Below are 18550 nucleotides of genomic sequence, written 5' to 3'. Positions count from 1 at the left end.
AAATTATGTCCAAGGGGACAAGCCAATCAGTTCTTTTTTGCTACAGAACAATATTATATTGTAAAAATTTGAAAAGCAGGATTGTAAATTTCTACAAATTGTGGGTTGGAACCTGATTTAGGCATTTTCTTTTAGAGTATTAAAACAACTTAAATTTCATTATTTACAAAATACTGGGTATATTTGTTATTACCTTTGCAACGATCACGCAATAAATTTAGTCATAATTTACAGTTCAGATCTAGTAGATTGAATTTGAATGTCCTCAAATACTCATTTCCCCTCATCATTCCAACTATCTTTATCATCATATGTACATAACAAATTGAAAAAAAGCAGAATGAGAAAAGTTTTTATTCATTTTTCATACAAAAGATGCATGAATGAGCTAGGGGTTCCTGGGTGTGTTGAGCTTCTGAAAAGAAAAAAATATGTTTACAGCTTTAGACTTCACAGACAGGCTTTTGACACACGCATAATGCAGGTAATATCACAGATCCGTTGAATCATCGTGTAATGAGCATTCAAAATATGCATGTACATGTGTTAATTGTATTATATAAAGACCTTTGAGAAATTGTCAGTTTTAGGCAAAACCAGATTACCCAAGTCTCATCTGACACAAAAATGAACTGTTTTAGCTGTGATAGTATACAACCTTTTGCCAGTACAATAATAACAACAGTGATAATAATTTACTTTTCAAAACAGCGCTACACAAAGGTTTCAGCACTGCTATTAACATTATATATAAAATCTTAAATGATAAAAATTTACAAATATTGATTTTTAAAAGAAAAAAATCAATAAAAGGAAATGGACCCTAAAAGAGACAGAATTAACCACAGGATCATTTAAATGAAAATGTCTTCAAATTCCTTTTAAAACTTATGCAATTGTTGTAAAAAGAGACGTTGGTATTGTTGATAAAATTTGACTATTGAAATTAATGAAGTGTCAAGGGGTGCACATGTTTAATTAGAGCTAAAAAAGTGCATCGCTAAACGATTTCAAACAAACTTAGGTTGCCACCAAAGAGTCGATATTGTGCATCGTAGTGTGATCTATCTTCCCGTGGCTTGTTTCAGGCGAGAGGTTGTTTCTGAAACTATTCACGCATGTTCAATAAATCCAGTGGTGATGCCTTTATATACATACGCTAAAAGTTGCGGAAGAATTGTTTGTCCAAGTGGAACTTTACTTACATCAGTCTAGCAACTGAAAATTTAAAAATTACATTTGTTCTCACTCAAAATAAATAAATAAATAAATAAATAAATAAATAAATAAATAAATGGATAAATAATAATAATAATAGTAATAAATGAACTTAATTTTAAACCTTCACTACTGTCCCTTGCAGCACCATATCACATTCTCTAGTTTATTTTTACTAAAATGAGTATGTCTAGAATGTTTATTTTAAAAAAACTCAATAAACAATTTTGCAGAGTCGCGGGGTTTTAAAAATTGCAAATAATAATAATAATAATAAAAAAGAATAAAAAAAAAATCTTCCTCACGTCTTTGGCGCAGGTCATCATTTTTACAGTAGTTGTTTGATGTTTTGTAATATTTAAGTCATTAATAAAATATTCATTTCAGTTACAGTCATGATAACAAGTACAATATGGTACATGTAACAGGGCACATTTAAATGTTCCATAGGAAACACAACAAAACTGCATGCTCTTAGAATGTAAATTTGCAAAACCATCATTACCAGGAATTGTGAAAAAATGTAATCGAGGACAAGTTGTATTAGTGAAATAAACGTGCATCTAATAATACGTATTCCTTAAGCACAGTCTTATTTGTGTATTTGTCTGTATTTATTAATAACTTGCAAACATTATACAAAAAGGTTGTTCTTTTATAAATTTTCATCACTAAAAGGGCTAAAACCTTCCCATGTACTAGGGCCTGGTTGCACCAACGGGGCGTCAATTTGCTCAGATACGACTGTTGCAAACCGCAACGCCTGGCGTCCGTGCGTGATGAGGATAATTCACATGCATCTGACTCAACTGTTGAAACAGAAACTGGTACAGGCACTCAGACAGAAGTACAGGCACTCAGACAGAAGAACAGTGTAAGTTTATTTCAAGTTTAAAGTATTAGACAAAAATGGTTTTGCAAAGTCTTCGAAAAATCTGGATAGTTTTTGAAGAAGTTCTGTCATGTTAGCTTGATCTGGCATAATCCTCTAAATGTGCATATCACATTGTGTAAATAAAAAAAATTTACAGAAGTCGCATCCTGTTATCATGAGCTGTCCTTGAATTTGGGCGTAATAGTCATGGATTGTATTTAATCTTATTTCCCCATTATTGTTTTCCAGACAAAAATTGGCAATGTCTTCACATGTTGTCAAAATTTTCATGTTTCCTGCTGCGAAAGGACATTTAATTTCTACAATTCCAGTTTGTCCATTGTCACACAACTTTCCATCTGGAATTGGCCCCAGGAATGCGTAGTCCTTGTTAATAACTAACCCACACTCATGAAAATGGGTATTTCTGTGTCAGGCAGTTAGTCAGGTCTTGCGTGCCTCAAACCAATCTTTTGACAAAGATTGTTCTTTGGTTGTAAGTTCCAGCTTAACAAAATCTGTGTTATTATATTCATTGTTCAAAATAACCTATTCCTGGGGTAAAATCACTGGCGATGGTTTGAAAACAGAGTTGTCAGCACAACCAATTCTGTGGACTGGATCCTCCTTCCTTTTCATGTTTCTTGTCTGAAATAAACCAGTCATAATTGAAAACTAACTGTATAATTTAATGAGAACTCATGTCAGCATATACATTTAGTATATTTGTAAATATATTTTTTTATATTGCAGGGGTTTCTCCAATGGACATGTTAGCTATATCCAGAGATTTACACATATTGCATGGTGAATTAGACTAAAAAAATAAAATCAAGCTGTTGGAGTCAATGATCATTAATTAATGAAAGATGAAAATAAACAGCTAAAGGAAAAAAATTGTTGATCAAATGAAATTTGGAATAGAAAGCGTTTTCGACAAAGAACAGAAGATAAAGGGACTCTTTAAGTACTACACAGGAATTACTCATGAGCTGTTTAAAAGTCTGTTCAAATTTTTGATACCAGACAACTATATACTACAGCATGGAAAAGGTCAGAATGATATTAAACTTTTGACACAAGAGGACTGCTTATTTTCAGTGTTGACACGGTTACGTCACAATTTTGGCTTACAGGATATTGCCATTAAGTTTGGTTTATCTGTTCAGTCTGCTGGAAGTGTTTTTAATACATGGATAGTCCACATATATCTTAAGTTTGGACAAATGTCAATATGGGCGCATAGAAATATCATTATTGAGAATATGCCAAAAGAGTTTAAAGCTGACTTTCAAAATACTTTGGTTATTATTGATGGAACCGAGTTCAAAACACAAACTCCATCTGCTCTTGGTTTACAAAGTCAGATGTATAGTGATTATAAGTCCAATACAACGCTGAAGGGTCTTATTGGCTGTGATCCCAGTGGATCGGTTATTTTCATTTCAGAACTATTTACTGGGTCTATATCTGATAAATGCATTACTGAACAGAGTGGATTTTATGAACTTCTAAATAAACTTAAGCAACAAGGTTATATTGCTGAAGGGCTTCTGTCATGACTGACAAAGGATTTACAATTAAAAAAAAGAATTAAAAACATTAGGGCTCAGACTGAACATTCCTCCATTTTCATCTAGTGGAGCCCAAATGACAGCAGCACAAACATACCAAACTCAAAAAATAGCTAAACACAGGGTTCATATTGAAAAACTAATTGCAAAAGTTAAAAGTTACCAAATTCTTTCAAATGTCATACATGTGTACCAACTAACTTATTTCAGAGTGTTAATAAGATATGGACAATATGTTGCTTTTTAACTTTATGTCAAGATACTTTTGTCACTGATAAAAGCTCAAATGAAGATGAGTGATGATTAAAAAATAAAGTATAATTGTAGAAATAACTTTTAATGGTACTTATTTAAATGAAAATGTGTATAAATAGAAGTGAAAATGCTTTTATTGTATACAGTGATTTTTACCCCAATTTTGCCACTTTTTGGCCAAAAGCTGATGAGAACTTGTTGTCGAAATGTAATGTGATATCACGCAGATTTTTACCTGATAAGATAGATATGAGCCAAGTTGCACTTCTCCTAATGGTGTATCTACTTTTGGAACATCCACTGAAGCAATATAGGCCAATGGGGTCCCTTTCAGATTTTTGAGGATGTTGATGTCTTCATGGGTTATCTTTGGTAATCTGAAATTCAACAATATTTTCACATAACTTAAACACCCAGATTATGAAATAATACTATTAAATCATCTAGTGTAATTTGAGTGTCACACAATGTAACACTACACTCGGGTCGAAAACAGAAACTACACGATGTCTGTACTGTACATAAAAATATAATCTCTGTAGAATTTTATAGCTGAAAAGTATATAATTAAAACCATTTAAGTTTGATCTTTAAGGCCCCTTCCCAAATGATATCTGTGTACAATATCCAATGCATACTTACACACACTCTGTCTCATTCATCCTTTGTTTCAGGAGGGACACAGGCGGACACTGACACAGGCGATGCAAGAGGTCAAGGTCAAAATGCATGACGAACCACTTACATTACGTATATCCCTTTATTTTAAAAATTGACAGGGAAATTTCATATAATTTATGGAGTTATTTTCTTGTCTGTCATTGTCATCATCTTTGAACACACCAAGATGTGTACGATGTTTCAAATTTTCTTTCCCATAACCACCGCAATTAATCCGTATGTCAAATACAAACTTCTAGAACGTGTCCCTCTTCATGGAAAAACAAGATGTCGGCCACGCTGAGAGCACGTTTCATAAGTCAAGCTCGTGGTTTTTTGTCAGTATGTGTTACTGTGCCACAGAGGCATGTGCCGCGTCTCTTACAACAAAATACAAGTAAGTTTTTTAAGTTTCCGAGCATCAAATACCTTATTATTCAGTCACCTCCGTAGTATAAATGTGCGTGCGCCCCGTTAGTAAATGAGCACGTGCGCCTATGAAGACCCACGTTTGTTTTAGTGAAAGGTCTCGCCAATGTAAGTGGTAAGTGGACCCAGTTTTGCTCGCCTGTCACCTTAACCAGTTGATTTTTCTATAAACCACATCAACTATATTTTGGACCCTAGTTAATTGTGGCGCAAAAGTATGAACAAAGGGGGGATTTTTATTGTCGCCATACACTTATGATCTATATTGGGCTTCGGAAGCAAGAACACTTACTCCACCAACGTCCAAATGACCCCTCACCAAATATCAGTATATCTTGCATGAGACAGTTTCACCCTTCAACCTTTTGTAGTCCCAGGTAGAATTCCATGCAGTTAAATATATGTATATAATGAAACAATGAAATCTCCATTCGTGAAGTCTGGTCTTACAAGCAGACATTGGCCCGTATCCAGAATCTCCCTTTAGCGTTAAGGGAGACTTAAAAGTCGACCTTATACGAAATTTGTATTCCAAGACCTTTCTTTACCTTACTTGAAAGGAATCACTTAACAATCATCCTTAACAAAGGGATCGGTCATTTCTAGAATCTGCCTTTGCTTAAAAATTTCCTTTATTTTTGGCTGAGGATTCATTACAATGTAAAGTTGGTCTTGAGTAACTTTTAGTCTTCCTTAAGCAGCCATCATGTATAGTTCGCTTGTGAAAATCAGCTCCATGGAGGACTATGTAAACCAACATGCCTATCTAAATTCAAAATCATTAGATTTAAGTAGAAAAGCACTCCACCAAGGCAGCAAAGTCTCCACCCAATTTTCATTCTATAATGATTAGTTTTTTGATTGATTATTGATCTGGATCACCACCAAAAACTTATAATCTGTTCCTTGGCCCACTTGTGACAGTTCCTGAAAATTTCATCACAATTGGCCCATAACTTTTTGAGTTATTTTTGATTATTGATTGATCATTGATCTTGCTCACCACCAAAAACTAACCACTTCTAAGGTAACCTGTTTCTTACCTACCCTGTAAATTTCATAAAAATCTGCCCATAACTTTTTGAGTTATGTTGATGATAAACAAACAGACAGACAGACAGACAAACAAACAGGGATGAAAACATAACCTCCTTGGTGGAGGTAACAAAAAGACAGACAAACAAACAGGGGTGAAAACAACCTCCTTGGCGGAAGTAATACATTTGATCAAGGATAGGCTTTTCTCTGTTGACTGATTGCATCAGTAGCTGCTTTTCGTTATCAGAAAAAGGTCTACGATTTTGGTTTTCTCATCTTCCAAACCATTCTTTTCTCTTCTTGGCATACTTGCTTTAGAGAGTTTCCAGTGCAGTTGGGATACGATGGCTAGATTGTTACGTATGTGCAAATGTATCCAGTAATGCGCTACTCTCTTCACGTTTCGGTAAAGTCCCGGAAAACTCTATTCACAAAATTTGGCTTGGATCAAAACATCCACATGCAGTGATAATGTCCATATGTGCTGTTGCATGACTGAAATTGATCAGTTGACCCCAATATTATACAACATTACTGAGGCATTTTTAACAAGGAGGGTGTCTTAAAGGCCTACTCTAACCACTGAGGAGCTCCTTTATGTCAGTGTCCCTTGCCTAAAGGCTGACTTTTGTCAAAGTAATTCCTTATCAAAGGAGAGGCTAAAGTGTGGTCTTAGAATACCATTTCGTTAGGCCTTCCTTTACCAAGGAACACCTCATCAAAGGAAGCCTAAAAGTTGACCTTAGGACTATCTAAAGGAACATCTTGGAATACGGGCCATTGATTTTATTTTTAAGGTGTCTAGCTAAAGAGGTTAGGTATGGGGGTGGGGGGCAGGTTTTGATAAAAAATTATAGGCCAGTTGTTGAAAGATTTTCATAATAATGGCTATGGGTTATGTTTTACAACAGATTTGTTTGTCTGCAAAGGAATGGGGTAAATCTTACAGAAGTAGAATATAACAAAATAGCAGTCCACCCTATGATGTTAAATTGCACCTTTGGCCTTTGATTCAGCAATTGTCAATTTTTTCCCGTAATTACTTTTATAAGGCCCACACTGTTGAAAAGCCCAGACATTTTGTCACAAAATAATGGCAGGCAGAAAGCCATTGAAAAAAGGAAATAGTTGTAAGACCCAGTGTAGAAGATTCAGCTTAAAATTGAGCACCACCTGATCGGCTATCCAACATTCTTGTACTCTCCCACTGATTATCTTGTCTCCCAAATAGTCTGCAGATATATTCAGATTAATCTTGCCAAAGAAATTTATCTTAAAACCTTTGTCAAAAATATACTATGCTGACATGAGCCTTGAAAAAAAATGTGATCTCTGATTTCCAGCATTTTGAGTATTTTGATAAAAAATAGAATATCTAAAAGATCATCCTGCAGCCTGTGCAAAATATTTTTGAAACTCCAATAATACAATATTTGTGTTTCAGAGCTTCTTGTCACATCCATACAGAGGCGTTTAATAAGCAGGTCAAGTGTACTGAGTGTCTATGGGCAGGGCAGGCCATATCTGGATGAAGATGGGGAAGAGTTTGCTGACATTGATGAAACTGAAGTTGATAAACTCAGGCGAGACCAGAGAGCATATAAGGAAGAAGACCAGTAAGATACTGCTAAATAGTCTTTGTCAGTTTAAGTCAAAATGTGCCCCCCCCCCCAAAAAAAAAAAAAAAAAAAAAAAAAAAAGATACATGATAATAATAATCACCGACATCATCATAATTGATAGGATTAATTAAAAATGCAATTTCCATGTTTCCTTTCAGACATGATAAATGGTCAAATTATGACATAGATGAAGAACTGATTGAAACTTTGGAAGACCTTGGCTATTCTGCACCATTTGAAATTCAGTCCAAGACTTTGAAACCCCTCTTAGAAGGAAAGTAAGTTGGGTGAAATTTCTTCCCATGTTTGTGAAATCATTCATAAAAAGAAAGATGAAATGCATGTTTGCCATGAAAATTACATTTGTTTTGTGAAAACAAAACTGTAAAAGAGAAAAACCACACATGATGAAACTGTAGATTGTCTATTAAGTTGAAAAAATTGAGCTTATTTAATATGAACTAAGCTTTCATCTAACCTAATAAAGCATAATAAGTACTATTTTCCATTTTTTGAGATCTTTTATCAAAGTTTTAATGGTTTTGATGTGACATTGAGATGGGGCTTCACTCATATGATGTGCCAAAGCCCTGGTTACACAACTTGATTGCAATTCCTGGAAGAAAATTTTTTTTGCAATCTCAACCCCTTCAAAGATGATGCTTTCACAAGATATGATAGTCAAAATCACATTCATATGATACTAAGTATGCACGTTTGTTCTTGAAGAAATGTAATTGGCAAAGCAGCCACAGGCAGTGGGAAAACCTTGGCATTTGGCATACCAATTATAGAGCTGATAATGAGAAGGTAATACAATTTGTAGCTGTTATTAGTTATTAGTTGTCATTTAAGGAAAAGATGGGAAAAGGTGCCCTTTGAAAGTAAATGAGATGTGTATGTGTATTTTTCCTGTAGTAATATATGCTGTAACTGGCTTTAAGTACTTCAGTTTAAGATAAGCTTTGTAGGTTTTTGTAATTTGATAATCATGGGGATTGGTAACAATGGTTCATTTTATTATTTTTGTTGAATTTAATACGTTTATCTGCTGTTTACATAGTGGAAGGCTGGAAAGAGGATTCAGGAGGAAACCATGTCACCCATTGGCAGTTGTGATTGCCCCAACAAGAGAATTGTGTCTACAAAACTACAGGTATGAAGAGGAACACCAATCAAATTTCTGGTTGTAGACTATTGGGTCATGTTTGAAAAGAATTTTTTTACTAGAACTTGATGAAATACATTTAACTCTCCAGATCTTATGATGCTGATTTTAAGTGCTCGCATATCTGATTGACATATTTTTATTTTTTTTGGGGGGGTATCACGTCAGTTTGGATATCTAAATAGTACTGAGGTTAAACTTGTTCATCCTTCAAAGTTCATTTCAGAGTAATGTGTATTGCATTAATTCTTGTTTCATAATTGTCTTTTCCAAGGTGTATCATGGAGTTAAATCCAAAGGTGCGCTGTGTGCCTGTGTATGGTGGAAATAGTATTTCTGTACAGATGGATAAACTCAGAGCAGGGGTAGATGTTGTCTTAGCAACCCCAGGTAGACTCATGGACCTCATAAATCGTAGTAATTGCGTAAGTCTCATCCTCTCTTTGTTTTAGCTTTTTCAGGGACCTGTACAGAGTTAAATATTGTTTATAGTTTCAGACTTCAAAATTGTCTGTTGTGTCTGACATAAGGATATTTAAGAGTTCATTATTATATAACGTAGGGGAAAATGTCCCCCAAGAGGCCTTATGTAACCTGCCAAGCATGATTTATAAAAAGCAAAATTGATTATTACATTCAGACAAGTGCAAGTATCTGTTAATTTTATGAAGCAAAGATCAAGTGCATCCTTGAAAACAATTAAAGAAAAATTTAAGAGAGAGAAAATTTTAGTACATTTATATCTGTTTATTTCAATCCACACCTGGTGTATGCTTTTGTACCAATGTCTTCTCAAAAGGCAGTGAATTTGGTTAAATATGAAGTATTCACCACTGTATCTTGCAAGGTTGAATTCAATTGATTATTCATTTAAATATAAAGGTTGCGGATATAGTAATTCATTTGAATGATGCCAATAAAGTTTGTCTGGTATTTGAAAAGTGTCAAACAATATGGTTCCTTATTTTCAGAATTTGTCAGAAATGAAGCTTTTATGTCTGGATGAAGGTGACCATTTGTTGAATCCACAATTTAGGGTAATGATATTTGTATGACTCCGTGTATTTCATGTAAATGGTACAAACAGTAGTTTATATTATATAATCAAATTATTCTGTTTGTATTGTATGTTTTTTTTTTACTTTATCACCACAGCAGTGCTATATTCTGAGAGTCGGTATATTTCTATATTTTTTTTTGCACATTACTGTTCAAATTGACGTTTACAGTGTTATTTATTTATTTATTCAAAAAGACAAGTGAGATTTTTTTAGATCAAAGTAAATGTTTATTGTCAATTTACAGAATAACCCTTACCCTTAGCTCATCTTTCAGAAGGGGGGGGGGTACTTTTTACCTTGCAAGACCAGGGAAGAGGAATTCTCTTTTCTGACATCCCTAATGATGTGCAGTTTTTTATGGCATTTCTATTTATCATATTTTCAGTTCCTTGCCACACACTATAGATATTTGAATGTAACATTTTTCTTTCATGTTGCAGGATGACATAGAGAGTGTCTTGCAACTTGCCAAGAAACAAAGTCAATCATTGGTCTTTAGTGCCACCATGCCACGGTCTGTGAGACAAGTAGCTAATGAGTGAGTAGTGAAAAAGTTCTCTATTTTTTGGGGGGAGATTTTTTTTCTCTTTTTATTCAGAAATATTCTAATTTATTTGTTGAGTATGTAATATATGTATGACCATTGTGATCGCTTAGAATATTTTCTCTTTTCTCCTGTCCTGTCTCGTTTGACACTCAGCCAGCTTTGCTGCATTTTGGTGGATAGTAGTCACTGTTACCACATCTCAGACTACTAGGATATGTGCCCTCATCCTGAGGAAATTATATCTACTTGAATCCCCAAGAATTTTGGCTCTGTCAGTCCATTTGCATAGCTGTGGCACTCATGGCAATGTGCCCTGTTAAAAAATTTGAATATGTAAAATATTTTCCAAACAAGAAAATATGGGGGAAATAACTGCATAAGCTTCAAAGAAAGTCATTTGTGGTTTCTTCAAAACTGACCTTATATTTGAGTTTTGACCTATATTTCAAGGTCAAATGGAGCAAAATTTTGTGAAAAACTAAATTTTTTGAAAAGAAAAATTAATTTTTGTTGATTTTCAGAAACTTCATTGATCTGTGCTTTTACATCGTGGTGAGAACTTAAACTTGGGGCTCTTTTCAGCTTTGTGATTTTGGGGTCAATCTGTGAATTTACACAGAAATAGCAATCATTAGATGCTAAAACTGAAAACTTATTCTTGCACCTTAAAAGCTGAGACCCCCTGTTTGTTGCATTGTGAAGAGTTCAGCAAGTGCAATCCTAGAGATGGTCTCCTTTTTTACTTGTTTTATATAAGATCAAGGAATTGCGTTATTTCAACAAGTACCATGTCAAAATGCATAATGATGAATAATTTTCAAAATCAAATGTGAAGTATCTCCAAATCTTGCAGAGATAGTTTATGTTAAACTTGAATTGGAAAATATCTATTGGGATTTTAATGTGACCTTAAATTGACCATCGGTCCACTCTCCATCATGAAATGTACTTTGCAAAATCTATAGCCCTTATGGCTCTGAAACAAGAAGAGATACATCCAGACTTTGAACAGGAAATCGTGCATAGCGAGACATGACCTTGAATTTGACCCTTTCACCAGGTGATACACTTTGCAGAACTTCCAGACCTTCAATAATTGTCTCTCTGAACCTCTAGTTGAAATGTGTAGTTTGTGTGATGGACAGGTGAATTTTTTATGTTCATTTTCTTTTATAGATATATAACAGATGTTGAGTATGTGGACATTGCAGATGCACAGGAGAAAAACATGAAGCATGTCCAGCATTGTGTAAGTATGTGAGTGATGCATCAATAGACCTTTGCTAAATTGAGGAATTCCTTTCTCCACTGTAAAAAATGGACTGTTGTTAAATATGAATAACACTTTCAGTTATTGTTGTTATGTACATATATGCAGTAGTTATAACATGTTTATAATGAATAATAAGTAAAATGTGTATTTTGTTTGTTATTTTAACTAAGCACATCCTTTGATCTATATATTTGACATCTTAAAAATTTAGGAATTACTCATGCCGAGAGAGAAAATGCTTGCAGCAGTGAGTGCTTGTATCAGAGAATATTGCCACAATAGGTGTATTGTCTTTTTAGCAACCAAAGGTATGTAGATATCCTCATCTGCAACACTTCTTAAATATTATGTGCCTTTGCTGGATGAGTAGAGTGTGTGTGTGTATGTGAAGACACTTTTGAAGAGATAAAGGTGCTTTATTAGTGTATCTGAATAGAAATATTCTGTACATAAAGCCATCACCTACATCTTTAGTAAAATGCTGCACTGCACATGCTTCATTTGCTTACATTTTGTCCTCTCAGTCAGAGTACATTTGTCAGTGTTCCAAGTTCATTTTGGAGTGTGTTCATTACTTGTTGAATAAATCCTTACTAGGAAATGACTTTGACTCTCTTGTTCTCTGGACTTGCTCTCATTTGGCACACTGTAGTGCTCACAATGCTTTGAGGAGCGATTATTATTATTATTTTTTTTTTTTTTGTGCAATTCACCTTACTGATAAAGCCCCAACACAATTCATTTTAGATAAATTATTGAAATGTTAAAGATGTATTTATTGTCAAAATTTTGCCACAAAACCTGGCCAAATGCCACCATCTAGTTTCAGATATTATAATTTAGAGAAATACCAATGGGCATAGTTTCATATTTCCAGAAAAGTGATATATGAATGGATGTTTTCTGCTTTCTTTCTGTGCTATAAATATCCCTAAGCTGTATCATTTTTGGCAGAACATGAGACTAATTTGGTATATGATTCGGTACGTGGACTTTATTTTAGCCATATAAGAAACCAGTACAAGTGGTTAATATATTTTTACTGGGAATCCACACTTGCTTTATATGTAACTTTAAGCTGTGAGTTTTTTAAATTTTTTATTATTAATAAATTTTATTGTTAACATCTGGAATTCACTATTACAGTGCAGACCAAAGAGGTTGCCATGGCTCTCTCCAGAGGTGGACATTCTGCCAAAGCCATAAACTCCAATCTGAGTCAAAATTCAAGAGAACAAATTTTAAAGGGTTTCAGGATGGGAAAAATAAAAAGCTTAGTGGTAGGTAGACAGGCTTGAAATTTTTTTCAAAGTTTCAAACTGCCAAAACTTGTTAAAGGCATATTTGGAGATATTTAATTTGTCATCAGGCTCCTTTTCACTTTAAATGATCTTTAATTTAGCATGACATTGTCCTCTTTATTGACTGCAGAAAAAAAGGGTTTAGCAAGCAAGCCATCTAGCGCCCCCTGGACCCCCCCCCCCCCCCCCCCCCCGCCATATTAAATTTTTAAATTGACTTCAAATTAGATTATTAGAGAATTATAAACATTCTTTTCTTGCAAAAGTGAAACTTTTGAACAGATATTAGAATTTGATAGCATGGGCTCTCTAAAAATGGCTTTTTAAAATCGGATTCTGTTTACTATAATGTATAAATTTGAGGTCTATCAGTTTGTTATTTTCATGGTAAAAGAATGTGGTAAAAGAAGTGGCTGCTACAAACTGAAACTTATATGCTTACCAATGACATGTTCACACTTGCCTTCAAATTCTTTCTCCAAAATTCCAGGCAACAGATGTTGCAGCTAGAGGCTTGGATGTTCCAGAGGTGGACTTGGTGATTCAGGGTAAGAGAAAATTAGATCTTTAAATACTGTCTTCAGATATGGTCCTAGATTTCTGATATTGCATCTTTGCATCTAGGCTTTGAAAATACAAGCCCACTGCTAGAGTATCTCTTCACTACTTCAGCATATTGGTTTTGAACTTTCAATTCTTGCTTCGCATGCATTTCATATCTGTGTATTTGTATGTTTTCAAGTGAAATTGTAGTAAGGCTCATCAAGTAACATCTTAAATGCATCTTTGTATAAAAAAGTAATTATATATTTGTATCATTATTGTTTAGTTGACCCCCCAACAAATGGATTGGACTACTACATTCATAGATCTGGTAGAACGGGACGCGCTGGGCGACAAGGCTACTCTATATTGATCCATCCTGGAGAAGGTCTTAGTAATAGTCTAAGTAATGTAATCAGAGAGGTGAGGAAAATCTTATTACTTACTTGCTCAATTCAGTAAAAATGTAATTTGTTCAAAAAGTAGTTTTTGAAATAGTTTTATTTTTCCCCCTTTGTTGTAGATTTGACAAAAATCTTTGATTGAAAGCATAAAGTTGTTATTGGCTCATATACCTGAAATTATTGAATTGTTTTTTTATTTTTTGACATGGGCTTTTCAAAAACATTTTGTATGAAACAGCCTATAGGTCATTGCCTACTTTTTTTTCTTTCTCCTTGATTCCAGATAAGGCAACAAGTTGATATTAGGCAAATAGAGTGTCCAGAAATCACTGACAGTGATTTGAAGCTAAGGTCGGAAGCTGTCCTCAGGTACTCATGCATACATATAATACTATATAGGAAACTGTACAACAAAAACTTGGGTTAAATTGAGAAATAGTAGTAGTTGAGTATGGTCAGTTTTATAGAAATCTAGATATTTAAGTGGATTTCTAGCATAAGTAGTAGAGGATGCAGCTATTACACATTGATAAAATATTTACTCCCAGGTCTTCTGTACAAAAAAAAAAAAAATAATGGTCATTAAGTAGGACAACCAATCTGAATGTCGTCCCCCCCCCCCCACCTTTTCCTCTTAAAATGATCAGAATAAAAGTATTCTGAGTTGCTCAATAAGTGAAGTAAAGTTTACTTGAAAGATACCTTGTTTTTCCAGAGGCCCACCAATCATCCCTGCAGGAGGCTCACGGAAAAGGAATAGGTTTGGAAGCTGGAGCTACAGAAGTGTGGGCCAAAGTCGTGGAGGCTTGGGGGATTCCTTCAGAGGAGAGAGCAGGGGTGGATATAACAGACCCTATGGCGGCAACAGAGAGGGAGGATTCAGAAGGTCTGGTGATGACTATTTTGATCAAGGCGGTTCTCGCAGTTTTGGCAGACAGAGAGGCGGGAGAAAGTATGATGATGATGATGATGTCGATTCTCGCAGTTTTGGCAGACAGAGAGGCGGGAGCAGGTATGATGATGATGTAGATTCTCGCAGTTATGGCAGACAGAGAGGCGGGAGAAGGCATGATGATAACTTTTTTGATGAAGTCGATTCTGACAGTTTTGACAGAAGAGGTGGATTTGGCAGTGATGATGACGAATATGTCAAATATTAATTGTTGATTCACTGGACATAAAGTTACTGGTGTGTTGGATCCCTCTTATTGTCCATAGATGCGAAATGTAAATTGGTGAAAGACGTCAAGTAAACAGTGGCTTTAAAGCTTTTGTTGTGCAAATTGTATTTATGTACAGACAAAAAAATAGGTTATTTAAAGTGATGACTCATGTAAATAAGTCATAAATATACAAATTAGTGAAAAACTAGTTGACTTTTTGTTTTCAAACTTGCAGAACTGATGAATATTGACAAAATAGAGGTTGAGTAAGGGTGCTTTCCCAGAGATTTAGATCGATCTAAAGATTAAAGTGATAATAACTCTTCGTTTCGGCCAAAAAATGAATTTTCCTGGAGTAAACAACAATTTTCCCATACTTACCAAGGGTTAATGAATCCATTTTTACATTCAAAGTTAGTCCCTGTTTTTTTTCTAAAAAGTTTGGTTTTTTGTTAAAATCTCTTAAGAGATTTTAACAAAGTATAGCCATCAATGGAGGTCACGTGGTCTAAAGACAAGCTCAGATATCAGAATAATAGCTATAACTGCCGTTTTTGTGGTAAAACAGAATATATTATATTTCTATGAGTTATTCACAATGTTTTTATTGTGAAAAATAGATCTCATACGAAGAGTTATTATCCCTTTAAGTTTTAGATCGACCTAATTCCCTGGGGGTTGACGCTAAATTGCAGTCAGCCCAACAGGCACCACAGTTAATTACCCCCTTACAGCTTTTAGTAGGCGGGACAGACGCTTAAGCTGGCCAAGCTGACAGTAATCTAGTGAGACTCCCCACAGGGATAGATCGATCTAAAAATCTATGGAAATGGGGTGTAAGTTATGCTGGTTTTTTTCCTGCACATTTTAAGAATTAAATGCTAAATATCTCCCAAACTAAGGGAATTATGGGAAATGTTACTCTAGGAGTTGGACTGAAAGTTCTATGTAGAGATTTTGAATATGACCTTGGATTTAACCTATATTTCAAGGTCAATGGACCAAAAATTTGTAAAAACTTAATTTCTTTGTGGAAAAATTTGTTTGTGCCCATAAGCTTTAATATTTTGGTGAGAAGTTACAGTTGGGGTTTCCTTTCATCATCCTGATTTTGGGGTCAATTGGTGCGTTCTCATGGAAAAGGAAGCCATTAGGTATCTAAATAAAAACTGAAAATTCTGGAACTGTAAAAGCTAGAGACCTCTTGTTTGTTTCTCAGTTTGTCAATTGCAACAGTTTTTTTTTCTCATACAGTATAAAAGTTGCATTATTTTTTGTTGCCAGGCTCCATTGTGAGAAATTTTCAAAATAAAAATTTTAATTTTCTTTGGAAGAATTTATTTGTGCCATTTTCCTATTTAAGTTTAATTATAGAAACTACGGTTGTATCTCTGCTAGTTTTTGGAATATTTCACTTTATTTATACATTGGACAACTAAATATCAGTTCTAGAATTTGACCTACTCTTTTCATGAAATGCAGTTTGCAAATTTTTCTAGCCCTTCTGTCTACAAAACAGAGTTACACCTATAGTTAATACTAAACTTGAATAGGACATCATACATTGGGCATTTTATGTGACCTTAAATTTGACTTTAAAAAAATGCACTTAACATTTTCTAGCCCCCATTTCCCCACAACTAAAACAGATACATTCATAGCTTCCATTTAACTTGAATGACCTTAAAGGGATAACAACTCTTCGTATGAAATCTATATTTCACAATAAATGGATTGTAAACAACTCGTAGCAATATAATATATTCTATTTTGCCACAAAAACAGCAGTAATAGCAATTATTCCAAAATCTGTGCCCGTCATCATACCACGTGACCTCCATAGATAGCTATACTCTGTAATAATTGTACCACCAGCGTAGGCGCTGGCGGTACACATGGTTTTAGTCCCGTCTGGATCATTCCGCCGGCTCTGCCAGCATGTTACGTTACCGCTTCTCTTCCTAGACGGTAAGGGCCTCCGTACCCATCTCTTGGATTTAGGTCACCTATAATCTCAACTCGTTCCACGTAAAATTTGGGCTTTGTCGGTTTTGGGGTCTAGGTGTGGCACTCATTGCAATGCACCCTTGTCCAAAAATGGCAAAATTAAATGCTAATTATCTACCCTATGGAAGGAATTATGGGAAAAATTTCTACAGACGGCTTTCCAAAAGTCATATGTGTAGATTTCAAATATGCCCTTGGATTTGACCTTTATTTCAAGGTCAAACGGGCCAAAATTTTCAAAAAAACGAAATTTTTTACGAAAAAAAAATTCTTTGCGCTGTTATTCAGACACCACACAGACTTAACCAATAATGTTATTGGAAAGTGTTACCCTTCATGTCATCTTTCATCTCCGTGAATTTTGGGTCAATCGGTGCATTTTCACGGGAGTAGCGACCATAAGATACCGAAACTGAAAACTGTCTCTAATTTGGGAACCATTAATGCTAGAGACCCATTCTTTTTTTGCATTTTGTAGAGCATGTAAAGCCCAACACTGGAGGTGGTCTCCGTTTTTTTGTATTCCATACGATTTTCGAGTTACGCTGTATCAAAAAGTACATATAGGTGGTGAAAGCAAAATGTGCAGTATGGTAATGGATAATAAATTTTGAACCCCGGAAAAATAAAACATAAGGCTTAGCAGGCAGACAACTTGTGGTCAAAAATGACATTATTTCATCAAATTTGAATATCTGGAACTTCAGAGCACCTCCCATTTCAAGAATTTTGACCAAAATGACCTTTTCTTTATTTTAATTAATTTTTTCTGTAGGAAATTTATGGCACATTATTGTAACTCCAAAATTATAACATTTAGTCCCTTTTATCTCCAAAACTGGCAGAGATAGGTCCATGGTTACTATTGAACTTGAATAGGAAGTCATATACTGGCAATCTAAATGTGACCTTAAAATTGACCTTCGACCTACTTTTAACCATGAACTGAACTTTGCAAATTTTGTTCCCTTTTATCTCCAAAACTAGCAGAGAAAGATCCATAGTTACTATTGAACTTGATTAGGAAGTCATATACTGGCAATCTAAATGTGACCTTGAAATTGACCTTTGACCTATTTTTTATCATGAATTGAACTTCGCAAATTTTGGTTCTCTTTTATCTGCAAGACTGGCAATGATATGTCCATAGTTATTATTGAATTTGAATATGAATTCATTAAAGTCAATTTACTGTGACCTTAAAATTGACCTTTGACCTACTTTTTACCATGAACTTAACTTTGCAAATTTTGGTTCCCTTTTATCTCCAAAACTAGCAGAGATAGGTCCATAGTTGCTATTGAATTTGAATAGGAAGTCACATACCGAAAATTTACTGTGACCTTGAAATTGACCTTTGACCTACCTTAATATGAACTAAACTTTGATTGTACCATTTTTAGTTATATATTT

The 18550-nt window shown here is 34.6% G+C and overlaps 2 protein-coding genes and 1 pseudogene across 2 annotated transcripts; 2 read left to right on the top strand and 1 right to left on the bottom strand.

Moving 5' to 3' along the window:
- Positions 1-2075: 2075 nt before the first annotated feature.
- Positions 2076-4754, bottom strand: LOC147763671 (uncharacterized). Its single transcript, XM_087004900.1, has 3 exons — positions 4564-4754; positions 4157-4298; positions 2076-2740 (listed from the first exon to the last, which is right to left on the bottom strand). Exons 1-3 carry the CDS (start codon positions 4650-4652, stop codon positions 2642-2644), a joined length of 330 nt encoding a protein of 109 aa, XP_086861026.1. The 5' UTR covers positions 4653-4754; the 3' UTR covers positions 2076-2641.
- On the top strand, positions 3001-3966 carry LOC147763672 (uncharacterized; annotated as a pseudogene).
- A 63-nt stretch (positions 4755-4817) lies between the features above and the next one.
- On the top strand, positions 4818-15338 carry LOC106153588 (uncharacterized). Its single transcript, XM_013527569.2, has 15 exons — positions 4818-4978; positions 7493-7664; positions 7829-7948; positions 8400-8480; positions 8734-8826; positions 9113-9263; positions 9810-9875; positions 10340-10437; positions 11623-11695; positions 11931-12027; positions 12866-12999; positions 13511-13568; positions 13850-13986; positions 14251-14336; positions 14683-15338. Exons 1-15 carry the CDS (start codon positions 4870-4872, stop codon positions 15125-15127), a joined length of 1920 nt encoding a protein of 639 aa, XP_013383023.2. The 5' UTR covers positions 4818-4869; the 3' UTR covers positions 15128-15338.
- Positions 15339-18550: the final 3212 nt, after the last annotated feature.

The sequence above is a fragment of the Lingula anatina genome, chromosome 2 (assembly GCF_051362555.1).
Source record: "Lingula anatina isolate TDL-2025a chromosome 2, LinAna3.0, whole genome shotgun sequence".
Lineage (NCBI taxonomy): Eukaryota > Metazoa > Brachiopoda > Lingulata > Lingulida > Lingulidae > Lingula > Lingula anatina.
The sequence above is the reverse complement of the archived record's forward strand: the minus strand, read 5'-3'. Positions and strand labels throughout refer to the sequence as shown.

Bases quoted from the DNA above. Each gene is read 5' to 3' on its own strand.
- LOC106153588 (XM_013527569.2), top strand. From the start codon at position 4,870: ATGTCGGCCACGCTGAGAGCACGTTTCATAAGTCAAGCTCGTGGTTTT. The intron at 12,028-12,865 runs GTATGTAGATAT...TCACTATTACAG, and splicing joins TGTCTTTTTAGCAACCAAAG to TGCAGACCAAAGAGGTTGCC. The intron at 13,569-13,849 runs GTAAGAGAAAAT...ATTATTGTTTAG, and splicing joins GGTGGACTTGGTGATTCAGG to TTGACCCCCCAACAAATGGA.
- LOC147763671 (XM_087004900.1), bottom strand. From the start codon at position 4,652: ATGCATTTTGACCTTGACCTCTTGCATCGCCTGTGTCAGTGTCCGCCT. The intron at 4,299-4,563 runs GTAAGTATGCAT...GTTGAATTTCAG, and splicing joins ATGAATGAGACAGAGTGTGT to ATTACCAAAGATAACCCATG. The intron at 2,741-4,156 runs GTAAAAATCTGC...GGTTTATTTCAG, and splicing joins GCTCATATCTATCTTATCAG to ACAAGAAACATGAAAAGGAA.